A 23936-nucleotide genomic window follows, 5' to 3' on the forward strand; every position below is an offset into this window, starting at 1 on the left:
GAGTCACCTAGGCACCGCCTATGTGCTTTTTATATTCAGTCTGTCGAGTTACCACATGGTGTGTGGCCCCTGGAAACACTGCACACTGTGAGAGAATGAGAGTAGACAGGAAGAATGATGTCTTAGCATTACTATGAAAGTAGTTTTGACCTCACAAACCCCCTAAAAGGATCTTGGAGGTCCCCAGACATCTAAAGGCCACATTTTAAGAGCCTCCACTATCAATCAACTTCAATTATGGATGTGGCTACAAAAATCTAAGTGGAATATTAAACAGAACCCAGCAGTACCTTGAAGATGAATGTACCAGGCTCAAGTGGGATTTATTTCAGGAATGTAGGAATATTAGGAGATCTATTAATTAAGGATTTAAAATACTGATCAAAGGAGAAACCATTTAATCACTTCAAAAGATGCTAAAAAGTATTTCACAAAATTTAATACTTTTTCTGATCAGAAAATCCTTGGGAGAGCCATGGTAAGATGTATGTAGTTGCCAGCCTTATGTTTAATTAAAATAAGCTAGAAGCACAGTATGAAGGGACAGAACTTTCCTGAACACTCAGGAGCTCCAGTTCTGCCTGGGGAGGTGGATTGCCCATGATGGTGGTGGAATGACTGGGAGCAGACCCTGATGGATGTCAGTGGTGGTGGCTGAAGAATTAATGATCAGCCAGCTTAAACCATCAGCTCCCAGCCTGTTCCACGGTCTAGGTGTACTTACATCCTGGTGAAGCAGCAGGCAGCAGTGACTACCCAGGTCTTCCCAAAGATGGTTCCTTTGCAGAAATGCCAGGTGGCAGTCTGCAGGCTGACCTGTCTCCTTGTCTCCTACAGTCTAGCTGGAAAGAAACTGGAAGGGTTGGGGGAAGCACTTCTGCAAAGGCCGCCTGGGAAGGGGCCAAGGAAACCCATCTGTATTACCCATGGCTCCTCCTCACCATCAAGCCCAGATTGTAGGCTCTGAGCATCTGTCTTGTACCAGGCACTTTAACAGACACCTGGGAGTGATGAGAAATGCTGATTGTATTCTAGAGAGAGAAAATAATACATACGTTACCAGAAGTGGGTATTTCACCCAAGAGTAAAATATTGAGCTCCCCCAAAGGGTGACTGCTTTCCTGACGTCTACTACCATATAGTAATCTTGAGCGATTTTAATTCACGTAAATGGAAATCATACAGTATCTGCTCTTGACTTATGTGCCTAATTCGTACAGGTAATTTTCATTACTAGGATATAAATTACTTGAAGATAGGAGCTATGTCTTGTTCCTGTTTGCACCTCCTCCCCTGTGCCCTGGGCTCTGGTATGGAGATCTGTACAGAGAAGGCATCAGGTGAGAAATAAGCCAATGTGACAGGAAGGCAACAATGATCGAATGTAAGTGAGGGATCCCCAGAAATTCACTGTATTATTCTTTCATGTATTCTGTAGATTTGAGACATTTAAAAAAAAACCTGAAGGACAAAATTGCTTACTGAATGATTTAAATAATCTGGGTTGGATGTGCTACTTATTTTTAAATAAAAATTTTATTTATTTGTCAGAGAGAGTGCATGCAAACACACACAGGGGGAGCGGCAGGCAGAGGGAGAAGCAGGCTCCCCTCTAAGCAAGGAGCCTAATGCGGGACTCGATCCCAGGATCCTGGGGACGTGACCTGACCTGAAGGCAGATGTTTAACCGACTCAGTCACCCAGGCATCCCTTACATGTGCTATTTAAAACAGGGCGCATGTGGGGCAAAGCCCCTGCCTTCGGCTCAGGTTATGGTCTCAGGGTCCTGGGATTGAGCCCCACATCAGGCTCTCTGCTCAGTGGGGAACCTGCTTCCCTTCCTCTCTCTCTGCCTGCCTCTCTGCCTACTTGTAATCTCTCTCTGTCAAATAAATAAATAAAATCTTAAAAAAAAAAAACAGGGCACATGTAAACTCTTTTTCTTGTCCTTCTTAAATTTTTATGTATAAAAGAAAAGACCCTAATGGGTGAGTTCAGTGACAGAAGGAAAGTCTCTTTTATTGAGGTCTTACTTCAGGGGCTACCTGTGGATTATTTTGCTTTATTCACTGAACATTTATTTGGCACCTGCTGTGTTCTGAGCACTGTAGTAGGTGCTGGGCACAGAATGATGAGTAAGTCTTGCAGAGCGTGGTAATGAGACTCCTTAGAAACCATCATACCTGGTTTCAGCTGGGAAACATGGCTTTGCTGAGTGCACCCCCGGGGGTCAAGAGAAGGAGCCCCTGCAGCCACACTTTACAAAGATGTTCTACCTAAGGCATCCGTGCATCACGGGGTCTAAGAAGCCAGAACAAAAAACTCAGATTGCTTTCATTCCTTCTCATTAGAAGGAATATTCTCTCTCCACACTCTATGTTCTGTGTCAGTTTATAAAACTTAAAAAAAAAAAAAGATAAGGCGCTCGCATTTTCTCTTGACAAACTATCAAAATGACAAATGATACAAGTCTCCCTGCCCCTCCTCTGCTTACTTTGGTCACCATGTTTTCCATGTGGACCAGGCTGTGGCACGTGGATGTCAGTGGATGTCACAGAACAAACACGGGGAAGAGAAGGCCCAGCGCTTCTCACACTCACTGGCGTTCACACAGAGTGGGATATTCACTTTTCTTAGGGACAGATCTCGTGAGTCAGACAGCAACGCGGCACACAAGTTAGCCATTTCCACTAAATGAATTGATTTAGACGGGGGTCTTGCTTCTCATGACTAGAAATATTTTGGTGTTGCTTTGAGCAAAATGACAGTGATGTCCGCCCCATGCAGCTCTGTATGATGGCTTTTTGGATGTGTCAGCTGGGCTAAGCCATAGCCTTGGGTTATTCCGTTAAACGCCAGTCTAGGTGCTGCTGCAAAGGGATTTTGCAGATGTAATAGAAGTCCCTAATCTGTTAACTTTAGGTAAAGAAGACCATCCTGGATAACCTGGGTGGGCCTGACTTAATTAGTTGGAAAGCCCTTAAGAACAGTACCGAGGGGTGCCTGGGTGGCTCAATCATTAAGTGTCTGCCTTAGGCTCAGGTCGTGATCCCAGCTTCCTGGGATCGTGTCCCTCATCAGTCTCCCTGCTCAGCAGGAAGCCTGCTTCTCCTCCTCCCATTACCCCTGCTTGTGTTTCCTCTCTTGCTGTGTCTCTCTGTCAAATAAATAAATAAAATCTTAAAAAAAAAAAAAAAAAAGCTGACGCTTCGTTGGAGGAAGAGAAAGCAAGTCTGCACCGGGGGGATAGTACCTTCAACCTGTGCCTGTAGAGTTCCAGTGTCCTGTGACCTTCGCTTTCTAACTGTCTGCTGGATGGATTTAATTGCTTGGTCACCTCCCATTCAGCCATATTAGTCAGTTTCTAGTGCATTGGCTTGCTAGCCCTGCTGTAACAAAGTATCATACACCAGATGGTTTAGAAGAACAGACATTTATTGGGTTATGTTCTGAAGGCTGTTGATCTGAGATTGAAGTGTTGTAAGGATTGGCTCCTTCTGAGGGTGGTGATGGTGCCTCTCCCCCAGCTTCTGGTGGTTTGCTGGTGACCACTGGTGCTCCTTGTCTTATAGACGATGTGTCACCCAGTCTCCACCTTCCTATTCATTTGACGTTCTCTCTGTGTGGGTGTCTCTCTCCACATCCAAGGTTCCCCTTTTATAAGGACACCAGTCGTATTGGGTTAAGGCCCACACTAAGGACTCCATTTTAACTTGATTACCTCAGTAAAGACTTTTGCTCCAAATAAAGTCACATTCTGGGGTACTGGAGGTTAGGATTCCAACATATCTTTTTGGTATTCTCTGGTTGAACCCTGGCTGATAGGCTCTGTGGGTATTTCTCAGTCACATTCCCCAAAACAGCTTACCAGAAGCACTGCGGTCTTCAGGTAGTACATTCCATGTCTCCAAAAACATCGACTGGTCCTCTGAGCTGGAGATGTTTAAATCTGAGTGTAAGCATACACAATTGCTCAGATCATGCACACAGGGCCAGCGTTTGGGACTTACCAGAAAATTATCATTGTTAGGGTTCATCTAAGTCAGCTGGACTATGGGTATTTTCACTGAAAAGTGCAGAATTTTTTTAAAAAATATTTTATTTATTTATTTGACAGAGAGAGATCTCGAGTAGGCAGAGAGGCAGGCAGAGAGAGGCGGGGAGGAAGCAGGTTCCCTGCTGAGCAGAGAGCCCGGTTCGGGGCTCGATCCAGGATCCTGGGATCATGACCTGAGCCAAAGGCAGAGGCTTTAACCCACTGAGCCACCCAGGCGCCCCAAAAGTGCAGTACTTTAACTGTAACCTGAATTTGCCAGAAGCCGCTGCTTGTCTAACAAGAATGAACAACTTGAGGGACGGACACCTGGCTTTGTAGGATTTGGGCGGAATGCTCATGGGTGTGAGGACCTGGAGGGGAGTTGTGTCATCCGTGTGCCTAGGGAGTGGGGGTTGGTGAAGACATTTCACATTTCCAGGCCTCTGTCATGTGTCACACACTTGCTCGTGGCCACGCACGCCTGATCTGATTAATTCTCCCTATATTCTAACAAGGCATGTATTCTTCTCCCAGGGTAAGGCAAAGAAAATGAGTCTCAGGTGACTCTCAGATCACACATCTAATGACAGGCCATGATTCAGACATAGTGTCAGTCCTCGTTCTTCGTGGATTCCACATTTGCAAATTCACCCACTGCATAACGTTTACTTCTAACTCAGAAGGACTGGTGTTTTCATGATCATTCAATGACGTACGCAGAGCAGTGAAAAATTTGAGTCTCCTGAAGCACATGTCCCCAGGTGAGGTCAAACAAGGCGATGCTCTGCCTTCTTTGTTTAGCTCTTATCCTATAAGCAAGTGTCCATTCCGTGGTCTTTTGAGTGCCATGGGGGGGGGGGGGGGGTTGTTTGTTTGTTTTTGCATTTCTGTGCTTTTTGTTGGTGATTTTGTGGTTTGAAATGGCCCTAAATGTAACACAGGTCTGCGGTGCCATCTGGTGTTCGTGAGTGCAAGGAGGCTGTGATGTGCTTTGTGGAGAAAATATGCGGGATAGACTAGGTTTGTTCGGGCTGAGCTATAGGGATCCTAGCTGTGAGTTTAGTGTGAATCAATCAAGGAGACATATTGAAGAAGGTGACTTTAAACAGAAACACCCATAAAACCAGAGCCTCCCAGGAACTTAACCCCGTACTTCCCCTCAGAGCCGTGGTTCAGTAGTACTAATTTGGGATTCCCGGTGACTTTATAGAGCCGAGCTCCTGCAAATAACCAGAACTTGCTATATCCACTCCTGGCCACAGAGGCTGCCCTTTCCTACCACATTATGAGGATGGGAATTGGGACACAAGCACTGATGTCTCAGTCTTCTTACCTGTTTCAGGGATGAAAGACACTGTAGCCTGAAAGCCTCTGAAGGTCACATTTTCATCCGACTGGAAGCTGATGAGCATTACCCCAGAGGAACTCAGCACGGGGTCAGGGGCAACAAAGCCGCACAACCGAGCTGGAAAAGCCCAGACCAGGCAAGGCGCGGTCAAGGGCCCAGCGAACAGACGTGGCATAGGAGAGAAAAAAAGGTTGTCCTTTAGGTAATTGTTGAGAAATAACTTTTTTGGTGGGTGTCCCAATTCGTTTTCAAAATAGAAGGGCAGTTTTCTTCTTTTTAATAGGTATTCAAGTCCAGCAATGCCTCCGTTCTGTGGTTTCCCACACACTTCCGCTGGAAATGCCACCAAGGGAACTGGTTTGAGCCACGGGGCTTAGTTCAGTGGCACTTGCCCCTCCTGACCCCTAGATGCCTCTCTGGTCCTCCTTCCTGCTCTTCCCGCCCCTGACCTCGGAGAAAGGGGAGGGGTCATGGGCGCCCAGGGAAGGAGGGAGAGGGCGCAGGGCAATGAAGGAAGCTGAAGCCACATCCTTTTTATTCCCAAAAAGGATTTGCTCAAATGCAAACCGGTCCAAAATGCAAACCGGGGGAGCCTCGGCTCCAGGGGGCACACACCTATTTCCTCCTGCCCTTCCACATCCCTGTGCACGGTCACGTAGTCAGAAGTGCAGTCCCCGCTTTCCTCTACTTCCAGACTCTGAAAGGAAAGCTGACAAGACTCCGTGTTACATCCAGAGCAAATTATATGAGCGAATGACCTGATTTTGGGTAAGCAGAGAAATTTGGATTGCTCAACTTGCTTTGGGACGGAAATGGGGCGTTGATGAGTAGGTTAAATTACTTAGGAAAATGGGCTATACTACAGACTGCTCCACTCCAGGCACATCTCAGATACCAAATATGGGCCAGGCCGACACAAGGGTGGGGGAAAAGGACATCTGGGTGGCTCAGTTGGTTGAGCGGCTGCCTTTGGCTCAGGTCATAATCCAGGAGTCCTGGGATTAAGTCCCATATCAGGCTCCCTGCTTAGTGAGGAATCTGCTTTTCCCTCTGACCCTACCCCCTCTTGTATACTCTCTCTATCTCAAAAAAACAAAATTTTATATATATATATATATATATATATACTTATAAATTATATAAATTATACTTATATTATATAATATAATATATAATATATAATATAATATATTTATAAATTATGTAAATAATATATATTCATATATATGATATATACCATATAAATTATACACACACACACACACACACATATATATATAAAGGGTGGAGAAAAGCGTAAATATTTGAGCTCCCTAGCCCCCTCCCCAAGGAGCAAACAAACAGTAAAGAACAATCTGAACAATTTGCTAGCATCTGGGGCCTTTAATTGACTGAAGGGAGGAGCAGTGGGAGATAGGGCTGATGAGGTAGAAATTTGGATTTTAAACACACAAATGCTGGGGATTCAACGGCGCTTGAACACTTGGCAAGAGACACAGAGGGCTGCGTGTAGGGGACAACATGGAGGTAAACGGTTACTAGTGGTGAATGTGGGCAAAGGGTAAGGAAAGGGTCAGAAACAGGGTTCATTCAAGCATTTGAAACACTTACTTCGATGCTTTCTGGAAATAGGCCCTTTTCTCTCGAGTCAAATGGTATGTACATAGTTATTACTTGTAGTCCTAATTTACCAATTCCTCTTGGAGGGGTCCTGCAGGACGATGCTGTCACTGCAGGGGTAACAGCATCACTTCACTGATCAGTACACATGGATCGAATGGGTGGTCTTGAATCCGTTCTAGCTCTGACACATTCAGATTTTCAATGAAATTTTGTCTTCTTCCTCCTTCCAGAAATCCACTCATAGTTCAACTTCTTTGCTCCATCACTCATCACAAAGCTTCCCTTAATTCTGCTTCCTCCTGAAATTTTCTGTTTTGACTGTTTGGGTTCCAGAAGCTTTGAGGAAGAGGAGATCTACACGTTTCTTTCCTCTGTGTCTTCTCCTACTCATCAGTAAAAACTGAGAGATCTTGTTCCTGCTCTGAACATCAGACTGGCTGTTCCAGGTGCTTCCTCTCCCACCTGCCCTCCATTGCTCAACTGTCAACCCAAGTATTTTACCTTTTTGCTGGGGGATGAGCTGCTGCTCAGTAAATGTTCAAATGCTGAGTCCTCCTCCTTAAACTCACTTTCTGTGGGGAATCCAAACTGTAGGCCACACCTCTGCATGTTTGCTTGTTTTGTGTTCTTTTTTTTTTTTTTAATTTTATTTATTTATTTGACAGACAGAAATCACAAGCAGGCAGAGAAGCAGGCAGAGAGAGAGCATGGGGGAGGTAGGCTCCCTGCTGAGCAGAGAGCCCAATGCCGGGCTCTATCCCAGGACCCTGAGATCATGACCTGAGCCGAAGGCAGAGGCTTAACCCACTGAGTCACCCAGGCGCCCCTTGTTTTGTGTTCTAAATGAAAGCCTCCATTCTCTGGACTGTCCTAACTCCACACCTGCTCCTGAGCCTCAGACTTCTGTTTGCCTTTTAAATATATGAGAAACTGGAGGTCTTGTCCATCCTTGCTCCTCCCCCTTTGTTTTTTTACCTTTTCTCTCCTTTATATCCTCTCATGCTTTCAATGATCATTTTAAGAGAAAGAATTCTCAATGTCTATGTCTTGCCTCATCCTGATTGCAGTCTTACCTTCAAGCACCAGGTGGCGACGTCTCTGCCGATGGCCCACCAGTGCTTAATGAACAAACAAGTGGCCACAAACGCTACTAAGCAAATGCGGAGTAAACTCTGCCTCCTGACATTGAAAACTCTCTGTTCTTGGAGCTCAGTCTCACCTTCTATGGCCCCTCTTCTACGGACCCTCTGACACCTGCCCATCCCGCAATCTGGTCTACATTGGCTCCTCCGTGCTTGCTCTGTTCCCTATGCATGGAAAGCTTGATGTTTGGGGCTTTATTAGCATTGACTTTTGATAGCCATTACTTACAAAGCGTTTTGTTAGCAGTTTACTGAATAAAGAAGAAATGCTTGTTTCTAGAAGGGACTAGAAACTGATTAAACCCTGTTACCGGTACAGATGAAAGACGCCCACCAACAGAAAGTAAAGCGCGCTATTGCCATTAGTGGTAAACATGGGTAGTTACAGGGAGAATGGGCTGGTCTGTAGTCATGCCTGTAATAGAGAGCCTTGTATGGGAGGGACCAGGGATATAGCAGTGAATAAACCCCGATTTAAAAACACACACGCAACCCACAAAAACACGCACAAACACAACAAACCTCTTCCCTCATGATTTCTGTGGGGATACCAGAGCAAAGTCAAGGGTAACCAGAGTCAGTACCTTAATTAGGTAGCGTCTTGGGGCTTGAAAAACCCATTACAGCTGGCCATGTCACTATAGTCTTCAGGATAGTGGAGACTCTGTATGAGGCCTTCTTCAAAAAGGACAGTAAAGGAACTGCAACCTGAATCTGAAACACAGGGGAAACGTCCCAACGATGGCAATGACTCAAGCAAAGAAGAATCCTCTCCATGCTCCCTCCTGTCTCCACAAAATGACGCAGGCGCTGACCCTCTCAGGTGGAGCCAGCATGAAGGAAGATATCTGCGAGCTGACTTTCCAGGACTCATTCAGCCCTCCCAGCTGATGTGCGACAACACGGGTTAGCAGACTGTGGAAGGAGCTCTTCCTGGCCTCGGGGTCCCCCGCTCCTAGTTCCTACAGGGCCTCAGACCTCTCAGAGTGGCCTGGATAGTGTGGGATAAAAGTAAGTGGTCTTACCAGCAGGTAGTTTGGTTTCAGAGCCTTATAGGTGAGGTTAAACCCAGCTGCCTGATCTGTGGCATCAGAGATGAAATTCAGCCGTAGGGAGTTGGAGCCGACAAGACGGACGAAGCGAGGCTCTTCCCACAGAACTTCCCTGCACACCAGAAGAGCGAGAGTCTTGGTTTCAGAGTCTAGGAAAACACTACCTGTTAGGGGACTCAAGGAGGACCTAGACTTGTCATGGTAGGACTGGATTGTCTAAGCCAGGGTTTCTCAACCTTGGTACCACTGACATCCTTGAACCAGAACATTCTTGGTGTTCAGACTGTGTTGTGCATTATGGGAGGTTTCACAGCTCCCCTGGTCTCTGCTCGCCAGATGCCACTAATACTCCGTCTAGTCATGATGACCAGAAACGCTCTGAGACCATTGCCAAGTATCTCCTGGGGGGCAAAATCCCCTCCCGTCAGGAACCACAGAAAACTCCTCCATCTCTGTTTCTTGCCTTAGTGACATTTGCCCCTACGCATGGTTTCCCATTGGTGCTTTCCTTCTTAGCTGGACGATGCAGTCCAGGTCATTTGCATGCCTAGGAAAGCAACATTCTCCCTGTGATGTGTCTGTATTTTACCCCTGAGGGGCTCCCGGCTTGGCACATGAATCTAAGAAGTCCAGCTCCACGGAAAGGCAGATGCAGGCGAACGAAATGGCTCAGCTTCAGTTCCTTTCCACTGTCCATCCCGAGTCTCAGACTTGGAGACAGGCAGCGCAGTGTTAGAAATGCCTCGGGGCCAGACATACGGCATGCATGTCCCATGAAGCCCTCCCAGCACAAGCGTCCATTTGACAATGCAAAAATCTGCTCACCCATAAGTCTGTCGTCTGTGGAAGAGATGGAGAGGTAACTATGGCGACAAGACTCTGGCATCCAAGGGGGAAACACCGAGCAGCACTTGCATTTTCTCTGGGGGCCAGCAGGGTCCAGACACACCGTCTGCGGGCAGTCCGTGAAGAGTGTCATTTCTAGACAGAAAGTGGCTGTCATGGTCACAGTCAGACTGGGCACAGTCAGACTGGAGGCGGCGGTTGGGGGAGGGATGGCAGGGGGCTACTTACTGCTGGCTCTCATAATACAGGAAGGGGCTTTCCGGGAAGTGCAGCTCGCCCTCAGACTCACGGAGCACATGACCCTGCTCGCTGCATGGGGCTGGGAGAGAGAGCCGTGAGAAGCAGGGTGACAGTGGGGGCTAGCCTTCCAGAATCCGTGCAGACACTGACACCGCCTGGTTCTTTGATACGCATGCTACCTCTTTTGTGAAATCTTTCCCTGCCATGGCTTCTGCCATGCCTTATTCCTTCTGGTCTTTTTAGATCCTGCTTAACCTTCAGATTCGATGATTTCCTCTTCTTCACTATTCTTTCTCTGGCATCATAACTCGATTCTGTACATACATGTATTTCATTTCCCAGGTTCTATCCTTTGCTTTCATCTCTCTCTAAACAAGGCCTCTGATGGGTCTCATTCCTACCCTGAGTTTCAACCATTATTCTACTCTGCTGAGCTTCAGACATGGTTTTTCAACCATCTCCTAGATATCCCCTTAACTTGCTACAAATGGTCTGCAAAACTGCTTCCCCTTCTGATTAGAATACTTTAAAAAAAAAAGAGAGAGAGATTTTTTTCTTTAATTTTAGAGAGACAGTGTGTGTGAGCAGGGGGAGGGGCAGAGGGAGAGAGAGAGAAACTCAAGTGGATTCCAACTCTGAGATCACCCCCTGAGCTGAAATCAAGAGTCGATGCTCAACTAGCTGCACTGCCCAAGTGCCTCCTGATTAGATTACCTCTTTTTTTTTTTTTTTTAAAGATTTTATTTATTTATTTGACAGACAAAGATCACAAGCAGGCAGAGAGGCAGGCAGAGAGAGAGGGAGGAAGCAGGCTCCCCTGCTGAGCAGAGAAAACCGATGTGGAGCTCGATCCCAGGACCCTGGGATCATGACCTGAGCCGAAGGCAGAGGCTTTAACCCACTGAGTCACCCAGGCTTCCCTGAATAGATATGCCCTTTGCTTTATCCCTCATGCTCGAAACTTTGGTACCATCCTTGGTTCCTCCCTGTCCCTCCTCACCCTTTAATAAAGTGACTACCAGGTTCCCCTTCCTTTTGTTTCTATTCCCATCCTTTCATCCTCTGGCCTTGTCCTAGGTCTCTGGCACTCATCCAGGCGCAGCCATCCCGCCCCCTACCCGCTGTTCTTATACCACCAGAGTATTGCCCTGATCTAGTTCTCTAATTCATCAAATTCCTGTTGCTGAATAAATCCAGACTTTTTTGACAGGCATCGAAAGTTTCCACCACTTGGTCTCAATTTATTTTTGAATCTCCCTCATCGAACCCCATCATACACACCCCCACTTCAGCTGCTCTGACTGAGGCACTGGTGTCTATTACCCACTGCATTTGCAGATCTTCATCCTTTAGTATTGTCTTTCCACAAAGATGATTCCTTGAGCTGCAATATTTTTCTCTATGTGTATCCTGTTTCCACCTAACAATATTCTACTTGTTCTTTGTGGGGTGTTTTGTTTTGTTTGCATGTGTATGACTTAGCTTAAAAGGTGTCTGTGCTCCAAAGCCACCTCTGGCTTTTATCCCCAGCCACTCACTCCTCTAGTTCTTGGGGTACTTCCGCCTCCATGATTCTTTGTAGATGGTTCCACAGACTCACAGCCCACTGAAGATTTGAGCTAAAGCTGCCTTAGATACACTCTGGTCCAGAGTCTTCTCTTGATGGATGAGGAAACTGAGGTCCAGAGGTAGGAAGGAGCTTTCCCAAAGTTACAGAGCAGATTCATTGCAGACTTGCCACGTAACCCTGGGGGAGACTCTTCTGTATCCATGTGGACACTTCCGGGTAAGGCGTGTAGCTCACTGGGCACATCTGCACCACCTCACTTCCCTGCCCCAGAGTCCCTGACACAAAGCTAGGATTTGGCAAACGTTTGCTGAGTTGAGATGCAGCTCTCAAGAAGTGAAATGGGAGGAAACCAAGGCTCCTTCTGGGCGATGGCCTGCCCCGACTGGCAGGGAATTGCTGTGGGTGCCCCGAGTGTGGGTAGCTTTATACCCAGTTAGCAGAGAGAGCTCTAGCAAAGACTTGATTATAAAGGGAGCCTATATTCAGAAATACTAGATATTACCTCCTGCTCCTCGTGGAGCAGGTTGTGAGCGATACCCACCTCTGGAGCTCTTTCTCCGCTTCCCTAGGGACGAAAAAGAGAGATGCTGGTCAGGGTCTGTGTGTGGTATCCTGCACAGCATTTCAAGAAGTTATCAAAATGCCTGGCTCCAAAGTACAGACATTTTTAAGTCAATATGCAACTGAAGAAAATCTAGTCTGCAGAAAAAACAGAAGGGGTGAATTGACAAAGCAGGACAGTGGCCTTGGTGTTTTAATGAAATTTCGCTCTGTTTATTAAATGGGCTGATTAAAAAACAAGCCATGATTAGCTTGGAGGTTATACAGAGAAAGAGGTTCTCTGGTCTACTTCTCTCCTTGTTCATGAGAAGGGAGGCTGGAGATGGAAATAAGTGACCCACAACCATGAGAGAGTTGTTGGTGGACCTACAACTGGAGGGCTTGGAAGCCCGCCCTGGGATCATACCCTTGAAAACAGACCCAAGTTCTTATTGAATGAATTTGCATTAACCCGTTTGGGACAGAATAGAAGGCCTATTGATGCTGAAAGCTACCAGTTAGAAAACAATGAAGTTAGCTTTGGAGGCAGAAAGGATGTTTCAGTTAACTCCCTGGTCAGTCTAGTAGAAGGGTTTATACAGACCCTAACCTCTTCAGACTCATAGAACACAGATCTGTGCCAGGCCTTCTCAACCATGGCATTACTCACATTTTGGGCTGGATCATTCTCTGTCATGAGTGCCATCCTGTGCGTTGTGGACGCTTAGCAACAGCCTTAGCTCCTACCCACCAGATGCCAGTGGCACCCCTGCCCTCCATGGTGACAACAAAAAATGTCTCCATTGTCCTCTGGGACACCAGAATTTCCACTGATTCATAACTTACTAAATCTTGCTAGCACAGTTGAGAAGTGATGGAAAACACATCACCAACTGATAGTTTCAACTAAAGGCAGATTTGACGAAGCCTAGGATGGACGGAATCGTGTTTCTTTGAATAAGTATCTGCTACACTACATACCATATTCTACCGTTTTAAATCTTGTAAACGTCACGGTTCTTACATGCTGCACTAAACACAGAAGCAGGGCCTGTCTGCTCAGTGGTCCTGACTTGCCTGGTCTGCTGACCTCCTCGCTGGCCCTGGCTTCCCGACCTTGTGTGCTGGCGTTATTACCTGTTCGGATGTGTTTGTGGATCCAGGGAAGCACTTTTCTAAGATCTGTGAAGATCCCAGGGGATCCTTGTTCATCTTTCCGCATGTTGTTTCTCCAGCCACGGCCACAGCCTAAACCCCAGGAAGTCACACCGGCCAGAGTCCAAGTCCCCTCCTTGTTCCGGCACATGAGGGAACCTCCTGAATCTCCCTGGAAGGGGGAAAAACCTCTCTTACCATCACTGTCCGGTCTGCGCTCACTCTTTCCCCCACAAAGATGCTAGATGAGGATCAATGACACCTCTTCACTTCTAATGATTAGGACTCAGGGGCCCAGGAGAATAGCCCAGCACAATTCACATTAAATCCTCAAATATCCCTGGAGCTCACCAGTTCCCCCTCTTTCTTCCCCATCCTCGGGGGATATTTGTTTCATCAAACATCAGACTTTCTTCCTACTCCTATCTCATCCTACAGACTCAGAAAAGCCTTGCCCAGTGGTAAAACTGATCTCAGGTCTTGCTCAGCAAGAGGAATGGAAGGAAAGGAAAGTCCCCATTACCCACAAATTAGAAACCTCTAAAAGGGAAAAAGCCAGCCAGCCTTCAGGGATACAGAACCCTAAGCTCACTGTTGGCATTATCTCTTGTTATCTGGTCTTCTGGAAAAAATAGAAGACCTCCTCTGAGTCCACACTCCCTGGTAAAAACAGGTTGCATAAACTGTTCCTTATTTTGACTTGACTTCCCTTGTCGCTCCTGACCCTTCTTTCTAGAGTCCAGTCTTACTCACAGCCTTCTTTTAGCCTGTCCCCTGATGACAAAGCTGAGGGAAGCCCTTCCTGGGACATTTCCATTCCACCTACCTGACAGGCATCTCCCCCGCCATCTGGGAAACCTGTGCAGAGAAAGGTGCGCCCACTGACAGGTTTCTTTAGGGTTAACAGAGCTGCCATACACTCGTCCTGGGTCAAAATAGGCAGGTTGACTTCCTGTAAGACTTTCGAGAGAACGCCATCTAGAAAACACAGAGGTGAGAGGACCAGCAAGGCACCCTCGCCCTTCCTGAGTTGAAGATGCCCACGCAGGTTTGTATCTTTCGGAAAGACCTGAAATTCTAAGGACAGTGGATACTCTCTTTTAAAATGTTTACACAATTGTTGTTTAGAAAATAGATGAAAACTGTATTTTCTGATTACCCATCAGAAAGTTCTAACATCTGATTAAGAGAAGTGGCACAGAAGTGTTTACCTTCAGCCGAGCGGCCCCAGCCTGCAGTTGTACAACTAAATCCAGCCTCAAATCGTTCCTTCGGCTCTGGAAGACACATGGGCCCCACAAACTGGCCTGAAGAGAAAGAGCAGGCAGGGCTTGTCGCATCCGCAAAGCACAGGGCACCCTAAGCCACTCACCAATTGACATCTAGATGGTTCCCCAAAGATCTCGTGAGAGTTGTGTTATCTGTGCTTCCAGGGGTCACTTATCAGACAAAGAAAGACTCTGTCCTGACTCCACATGATCCTATATCTGAGGCCACAAACAAAAAGGATTTCACACAGGGGACCCTCCACCCCAAATCCATCTTGAAGTGCATAGCCCAGAACTGTTTGGACATAACGTTATGTAATATACGTTGTAGGGAATGTGCTATGGAGCAGAAATTATAGGGAACATGGGATAGATGATACACAGTGAGCCTCAAATGTTTACCGAAATGGAAGGCACCATCCATCTTCAAAAGAGCAATATCATAGTCCATTGGCTTCTTGATGGAGAAATAGGGGTGTATGATGATGGTTTCGATGGTGAGCGTTTGCTCCCATGGCTCTATATGGCTCAAGTCATATTCTCCAGCAGTGACATTCAAAGTTGTTACACTATTTCTATGAATAGGAAGCAGTTAAATGAATAAATTTCATTTAGCCTCTGAGAACTCTTGTAATGGTTGACAATCTGGCCTCTTTAAAATGACATGGGTGGATAATGTGGATGTGAGGATGCTGAACAGAGAAAGTGAGAATGATTCCATCACTACTAATAAAAATGCAAAGGTTCCCAATTTAAGTGGGGGGGCTAATCAAGACTGACCTCAAATGGAACCAAGAATATGATAAATCAAATACTTTGCAGTGTTATCCATAAAATGTCTAAAAATGCACATATATTGTAACTCAGGGGTTACTCAGCTATAATGGATTTTATTCAGCTACCCTAGGTGGTTGGCCAGGTCTCAGTATCAGTGATTCTCTGAGAATGATTTGTGATCCCTCCTAAGTAAGCTACTTTAGTGTCAGAGATCTAATGCTTAATGTATATTATGAAAAACATAATGGCCTCATAACTCTGATACGTCAGAGATCGTGCACGCTCAAGGCTTGGAACTGATTAAAACAATGAGAGGTAGGGATCTTCTCCTTACCTCCTTTACCTTTGTACTTTAGAGACGTGGTGTGAGATGGGAAAGACCATTCTATTTCCCTTCATCTTGTAGCAAAGTTATCTGAAAGGAACTTGGTAGGATGCATTGAGGTGGATTAAGAACTTCGAGTTTACTCTCTTTGGGGACCCTTCATTCCCCAAAGTGATGATTTTATACAGAACTGGAAAGGGCATCCTTTTCTGTTGGTATATTTCCCTAACTCTTGGCTACATTGGGTACCTAACCTAATACACAGCATCTCCTTAGCCTAATCCCTTGGCACACTGCAGTGAAATTATCAGCTGACTCTTCTATGGACTGTTAACTCTCTGCGGGGGGCAGGAATGACATCTTACTTATCTTTGTATCCGTGGTACCCACCAAAGTGTCTAGCACCAAGTAAATACCCAGGGAATGTTTGCAGCCTTGAGAGGAAAGAGGGCAAATATGGGACATGATCTTGATTGCAGCCTGGTGACTACCAAGAACACTAACAGTAGAATGTTTAGAGCACACAGGAAATTGGATAAAGGATGGAAGTTGTTAGGCTGAAGCTCAGCGAGGCAGGACCAGTAGGAAAGCAGACGTGAGAGCCTACTTCTTGTTTTATTGGCCTCCCTGTGTTTTCTTTTATCATTTTTTTTCTCCAAAATTTTATTTAAATTCTAGTTAGCTAGCATAGAGTATAATATTGGTTTCAGGAGTAGAATTCAGCTCTTTCATCAATTTTTTAAAGATGTATAATGAAAGATTTTTTTTTTCATTAAAACTTAAGAGAGAATTTTCACAAGTGTATCTTGGTCACACTTGTTTTCACTTAGATATTATTCTTTAATTACTTCCAGTCATATTTAAATAAACAAAGTATTCTACTCCTGCAAACAAAGTATGTTTTCTACTGAGTTGAGAATCCTTTGGTCATGTCACTGAGCCCTGTTTGTGTTATGCATTTCTGTTATGTTCCTGTGCTAAAGTATACATCACACATTTCCATGTTTTAATAGAGTTATTGCTGCTGACTGCAAAGGAGAAGGAGGGTAGTCTGGCGTTCATCCATGAGCTAGGCCTTCCCTACCTGTTTGCAACACAGTGAGCAGCCGTGATCACCCACTGTGCAGAGATGATGGTCCCACCACAGATGTGCTTCTGCCTTCGTTTCAGGGACACCTAAATTGCAAAGATCCTAAGTGGGAGCAAGTAAATGCCTTGGGACCACCCTCCCCCGCCAAAACTGGAGACTGAACATATTCTGGAAAATAGACCCAGATGTCTTACAAATATTAGAAATTGTGGACTGTGAAGGAGTAAAACCCATCCCGTGACAGCTCAGAAGGAAGAGCAGTGTTGGAACCAGAACATTCCCAACCCCGGTTTGTAGGAGAGGTGGTTAATTTGAGATGGTTGGCTATACGGGTTTAATAGAGTTGATAGTAAAAACTGTTGGTATTTATTTATTTTCATAAAACTATTGACCCAGACTGTTACGCTAGCAATATAAACAATTTCTGTGAATGAAGAGAAAGAAAGGGAAGTATAAGATATAGCAGAGTCCAGAAAAACAGGTTTGGGAGAAAAACAGCAGAAGGCTGAGGAAATCTTTCCACACATGCTCCAATTCCTCGAAGCCTCTTAATCAGTACCTATAATTTCTCAGGCTCTTAACTATTTGACCTCTATCACTGCTTCAAGCCTATTTTTATCTGCTTCTACCAATTACTTTCTTTTTACTTTAAAAAAAAAAGATTTTATTTATTTATTTGACAGAGAGAGAGAGAGAGAGAACGCAGGGGGAGTATCAGGGGCAGAGGAAGAGGGGAGAAGCAGATGCACCACTGAGCAGGGAGCCCACATGGACCTCAGTCCCAGCACCCCGGGATCACAGCCTGAGCCAAAGGTAGCCGCTACCTAGGTATCCCTACCAATTACTTTCTATCTCTGGTTTATCTCTGGTTTATCCTGTTTATCCTGTTCATTATATTTGACTCTAAAATGCTTTCAAGGTACAAGTAAATGTTTTCAATTCCATTGTCAGAATTAGAAAGAGACATTATTAGAAATTGTCACTTTTTGACCAAAAATTATTCAATGAACAATTGAAAAAATTTTAATAAAGAGAAAAAGTAAGTAAAATTACTGACTCCGACTTGAATATGACTTCTAAATTGATTAGTCAACCAGTTGACCGAAATAAGCAACTGATCAATTAACTCTTCAACCAAGTAATTAATTCATCAGTCAATAAATGACAATGACTCAACCACTGAGTCAAACTACTAAACATAAATTCAATCAACCAGCCATTACTAAATATCCACCAACCAAAAATTAATGTGACTGACTTAAAGTAAAAGTAAGGAGCTATTACTCACAAAATTAAGAGCCAAGAAAACAACATGGCTCCCAGGATAAAGAAAGTTGGGAGAATTTCAAAGACAGTAAATGGGACCACCATAGGCTAGGGACAGATTCACAAAGGCATTCTGATGACATGTGAAGACCAGGAGGTTAGATTGAGAGAAAATTCTTAGGATATCAGCTAAGGAGGCTGTATTATTAGGATATATTAGGATATATCTAAGGAGGCAGTATTCTTCACGATTGCCTAAGAGGTCCTATGGTACAGGTATAAATCTCCAAACAGAAAGTAGTTGTATGGATATGACACCTTTGACTTTCCTGGTCATCTTTAACTATAATGAGGTTATTATATTTGTTGAATCAGAGAATTGTTTTTTTTTTTTAATTGTAAATTTAAGAGTTTTTTAGTTTATTGAAGTGGGATTTTTGTCTCAGGGGCTAAAAGTTTGGGGTGGCATTTCCAGTTTGGGTGGCAAGTCAACAATGCATGTAATTATCCTGAGTATACGTTTTCTGGAACTCAACGGATGGACATCATGAGGGACTTAGATCCTGGAACACTCATGAGATCTCTGCTGATGAATTAGGCAGAAAGGAGTATACTAATGAGTAACATGTGTTTCTGGGACATCCATTCCTGAGAAAGCTCATAGTCTACCCTCCAGAGAATGTTCCCTGAGACTCACCTGCCAGGGGTAGGAACCTTTTTCTACTTGGCTTCCCCCAACAATGCGACTGAAAATGCTAAGGTAATTCCAAGGCTGTGCCTTCACCAAACTCTGCCCACAAGTGGGAGCTGGGAATGAGAGAAGACAAAAATTTAGTGATTAGGTAGCTCCTAGAACTGAGGGATACAGGAAACTTTCCTGAGCACAAAAAAACCCTGTAGGACGTGGCACATGTGAAAAGATTACAACACGGCTTTGTGTTAGCTATGGGATTTGCTGTGATTTGTAGAAGGTGGGATTGTTCGGCTTTTGTGACCGAGAACAGGCATATCACGAAATCTTTCTACTTTTCCGATATAAAGATTAAGAGTTCAGAGGTAGATCTCCACTGGGTCAGCAGGAATGTAGCCCCTTTGATTCTGAGCCATCCGGCCCCTTAGGGACTCCTCACTGTGCTTCTGTGCATTTATCACGTGCCTTTGTGGTTATTTCTGTGTCTTTCAACCCAACTAGACTGTGGGCTTCTCAGAGATAGGAACTTAATCCCAGAAATACAGAAATATCTAAATTCAAAATATCGAGAACAGTCCATGATGCATAGAAGCTGCTCGGTTAATGGTGAAGCAGGTGATGCCACACTCTGCCTTGGACTGTGACTGTGTGTCCGTCTTCTCTGCCCCGCCCAGGGGACTGAGTCTGAGGCCGTGGTCCATGCTACCAGGCACACGGTCAGATATTCATTCTCTGTGGAAGTAGAAAGTGACAGATTGCTCAAGAACAGTGGAGTGGAGAGAAGACCGTGCCTCAACTCACACACCAGGCCTGTACTTGGCCAGGCAACGGGCCTCTCCTTTTTGTGGAGAGGACTCTATCCCTGAAACAGTTGCCTTTACTTACATAACCTCAGTGGTTTTTTTGACTCCTCAACTAGCAGATGAACTGGATTATCCCTCATCCTTATCCTTATCCCTTATCCCTTATCCCTCAGTTTAGGCATCACCTCAACTGAGAAGTCTTCCTTGATTTCCTCAGGCTGTGTTAAGTGTCTCTCCCATACTGTGTAGTGCTCCTTCCTCCCTGCTTTTATAGCTTGTGCCGTGCAGCGTTGTGAGAATGAGTAGTTTGTCTGCCTCTATACTACACAAGGGGAAAAAATACCTTATGTTTTATTCATCTCTGTATTTCCAAGGTTTTGGATAATTCCTAGCATATAGTAGACTCTTAGAAAAGTTGGACGGATGAATGATTTTTTTTTTTTTTTTTTTTGGAGAACATATCCTGGAGAGCATAGCTATTTGGATTCATATGTTAAAATACACAAAGCTCTTACAAATAACTTCTCATTTAATCCTCTTTCTCTGCCTCTGAATCAAGCACTGTTGTCCCTGCGCTACAGATGAGAAAATGAAGAATCGAAGAAACGCATGGCTAGTGAACGGCAAAGGATGGATATGACACTGGCCCTTTTGATTGAATCAAAAGCTTATTTTCTAACAGTTTCAGTTGAATGAATCATAAATAAATTAGACACAAAACTTACAATTTCCCAAACTCACTGAAGCAAAAATAGAAAACAGGATGGTTCTTGGGGCTGACACAATTCCGACTATGGAGAAGCCTGCCAAGACCTGTTCTCACCTTATGTTACTGGAGGGGAAAAAAAGACCATTCATAATAAACCACAGTAAATATACTTCATATTTCCCAGTAAGATCATTTTCCAAAAGATTACAAATGCTTTCAAATACATGTTGATTTCCAGAATTTGCTCATGCAAAAGGATTGTGTAATGTGTCCTAATGAGTGAATAACCCCAGTTTTCTCCAGATCGATGCCATTTGTGCAAGTTGTTCATTCCATGAACGTTTTATGCAGTTTCATATGCCAATTGCAGGAGACAAGTCCAAAATAATTACATGAAAAACAGATCCCCAAAATATATCTGCTTCTGTTTTCCCAAAGGCACATTGAATAGAGTAATGATGCCCATTGCCAACAAAGGGTTATTCCTTCTGATGAAGGTAGTTACAGAGTTCATTTTGGAACTTACCTTTGGGGAGAGGGAGAATTGCAGGTTTACCTTGTCCAAACAGAGCATTCCAAGTAGTAAAAACAGCTTATTCTTGTTCAGGAGGCATTTTGAGACTCAGAGTTTTTCCTAGAACTTTTAGACTAAAGAAAAAAACCACATAGAAAACCTGTGAGACCAGTAAGAAGCCAATTTAAAAGAAAGTTTTATTAACCCAAGACTTGAGTCGTTCAACCATGCCATATATGAGTCTCTGATGTGGTTTCTGCAAAAATCTCTGCAAAATGTGGGGAGTCAACCACAGCAGCATAATCTTGATCGAGCAATATTATATGTCCCATACACCCACATCAATATGTTTCTTCCCCTCAAAGTATATTGGCTAGCCAAGTAGTTGGTGTCTAAAGTTTCATCTGCAAATTATTACTTGCTTCTTATTATGTAGGTTACCACTGTCTACAAGAGGACTGAATATCAAAGTTGTCCTTGTTTACAAGGTTATGCTACATGTTTGCCAACAACCCATCAGAATATGGGAGGAGAAGAAAGATAATTTGATAGCACACTCAGGAAATCAAGCTACCAGATAATAATTTAGGATACTGTCTGTAGGGGCATTTGCAAATCTACATTTTCTCATCATTTTTTTATATTTATAGAAGACAAACACTAAATCCCCTTCACCTCTACACTTGGTAGACAATGTGGCACAGGGAGGTGGCTCTGATTATGTGCAAGTCTTTCCCTTCTTTGGCTGAGTTCTTGGCACATGGTCAGTGCGGGGGAAACAAGTGTGGATTCACCAATCCCATCTATGCCCACAGAAGAACATGAGATTTTTCTGCCAACTTTTGCAGATTATCTGCCCCGAAGAGCAAATGTCAAACCAGAAGCCTTTACCTTCCTTGTGACAACTTTTGTCCTTGTACAAAATAAATTGATAAAAATACATCTCATGCAGGGACACCTTGGTGGCACAGTGGGTTAAGCATCTGACTCTTGGTTTCTACTCAGGTCATGATCACGGGGGTCGTGAGATTGAGCCCCATGGGCTCTAAACAGAAGGGGGAGTCTGTTTGGGACTCTCTCTTTTTCTGTTCCTCCCCTGCTCATGCTCTCTCTCCTCAAATAAATAAATAAATCCTTAGAAAATACATTGCATGCAAATAAAATAAATGGAGAACAAAAAAGGAAGGACATGCAAACCTCCAACTGAGGCATTTTCACAAATACTTTAATCCAGAAGCTGGAAAATTTTGGCCATTGGTTTGGAGACTCGTATCAACCATAAGAGGTAATCAATCAAAGTCTAAACAAAAATCAAGATCTCCATCTTTTTTTTGACAACAAGGGATCTTGCAGTTCCTATTATTTTTATCAATCACTTTCCAGGGCACTTTTACTAAAAATATGGCCTTCTTGGCTTTAAGTCATTATATTTTGTCTGTTCATTGTGTACTACTCATGTAAAAGTTGCAGGAAGACTTAGATTTGCCTGGGAGGCACCAGGGTTGACGAGCCCCAAGTAGGTATGGAGGCTCCTCTAAACCTCAGAGCCTTTCAAGCTTTCAACCTCCTGTCAATTTCTAGCATCACAGAATAAAAAAATTTGACTCTAAAATGAAAAATGATGAGATCTCCCTTGCCCATGAGAGTGGCACACACAGAAATGTCACGAGCTCTTGCTTTTTCCTTCAATTCAGGAGAAGACATTTAAGTTCTCGTGTCAACATATTCAACACATATCACAATTATCAGTGTTAGCAACAGACTCTTTCCCAATGTGAACCTGGCCATTAAAAGTTTTTAATCCAATCTCTTGAAAGTATAAACTCTGACCCCTTGCTGCTAAAATTTTAATCTTTAGGGAGATGGTATCAGGTCCGGAATACTAAATTTCTATAAGGCTCGGTCCCTAAGCCTCCTGGCGTTCCAGGGATTATAATAACTGCACATTATAGTTACCTGCAGAAAGGGGTATACTGAGGTGTTGCTTGGCCTGGTAGTATAAAATCAATTTTTTAACCATGATACTGTGGTTTCCTTCTTTTGGAAGGAAAAAATATCTTTCTTCGGAATTTTAGACCAAAATCTGTACCACATATGCCTTTGGGGCTCAAATTTTACCGTCTTCCTCTTCTGTAGACCTTCAAGTTAAGAAAACAGCGCCATAGTTTATCCTGAGCCAGTGATACTAAAGAGAGCTAGCGGAAATAGAAAACAAAACTTATTTGGGCAGAGTACTATCAACCCAGCCTCGATAAGAGTAACACAGACCAGCCCCACTAAAAAAAGATGTGCTCAAAATTTGAAATTATAAAAGAGCAAACACAAAAACAGAAAAAAATAAGAGTATGTGCAGACACATCACAGAGCAGATTTATACCATCAAGAACTTTAGGTAATAGAATGATCTAACAGACATTATAAAATATTGGTTAATATTTTTGAAGGAATAGAATAAGAAACCTCAGAAGGGTTTTTGTTTTAGAAAAGAGCATAGAAATTTGAAAAAAAAAAACCACAAAAAACAAAGAGACAGTCTAGAAATAAAAAATGTACTCAGAAGGGGCACCTGGGTGGCTCAGTGGTTAAGCCTTTGTCTTCGGCTCAGGTCATGATCTCAGAGTACTGGGATTGAGCCCCACATCGGGCTCTCTGCTGAGCAGGGAGCCTGCTTTCCCCTCTCTCTCTGCCTGCTTCTCTGCCTACTTGTGATCTCTGTCAAACAAATAAATAAAATCTTTTAAAGAGGTGTACTCAGAAAAAAATAGATTAAACAGCAGATTATACATAACTGAAGAAAGAATTAATTAGCTGGAATATAGCTCTTAGGAATTACCCAGAATATCTCTTTCTCTCTCTCTCTCTCTCACTCTCACACACTCACACACACACACACATACACATTTTTATATACACACACAGATACAAAGAATGAAGAAGTACA

The 23936-nt window shown here is 44.0% G+C and overlaps 1 protein-coding gene across 1 annotated transcript; it reads right to left on the reverse strand.

The window, feature by feature from the left end:
* Positions 1-3463: 3463 nt before the first annotated feature.
* Positions 3464-23015, reverse strand: OVCH2 (ovochymase 2). Its single transcript, XM_047693537.1, is given in 22 exon segments — positions 3464-3654; positions 3869-3949; positions 5370-5501; positions 6000-6093; positions 8734-8771; positions 8774-8866; positions 9177-9281; positions 9284-9313; positions 10027-10081; positions 10083-10127; positions 10129-10153; positions 10276-10366; positions 12399-12422; positions 13535-13724; positions 14379-14530; positions 14764-14859; positions 15223-15395; positions 17007-17098; positions 18976-19085; positions 21008-21049; positions 21052-21102; positions 22952-23015. Coding segments are annotated over 22 exon segments (1857 nt in total). The 3' UTR covers positions 3464-3580.
* Between the last annotated feature and the right edge of the window lie 921 nt (positions 23016-23936).

The sequence above is a fragment of the Lutra lutra genome, chromosome 10, assembly GCF_902655055.1.
Source record: "Lutra lutra chromosome 10, mLutLut1.2, whole genome shotgun sequence".
Classification (NCBI taxonomy): Eukaryota; Metazoa; Chordata; class Mammalia; order Carnivora; family Mustelidae; genus Lutra; species Lutra lutra.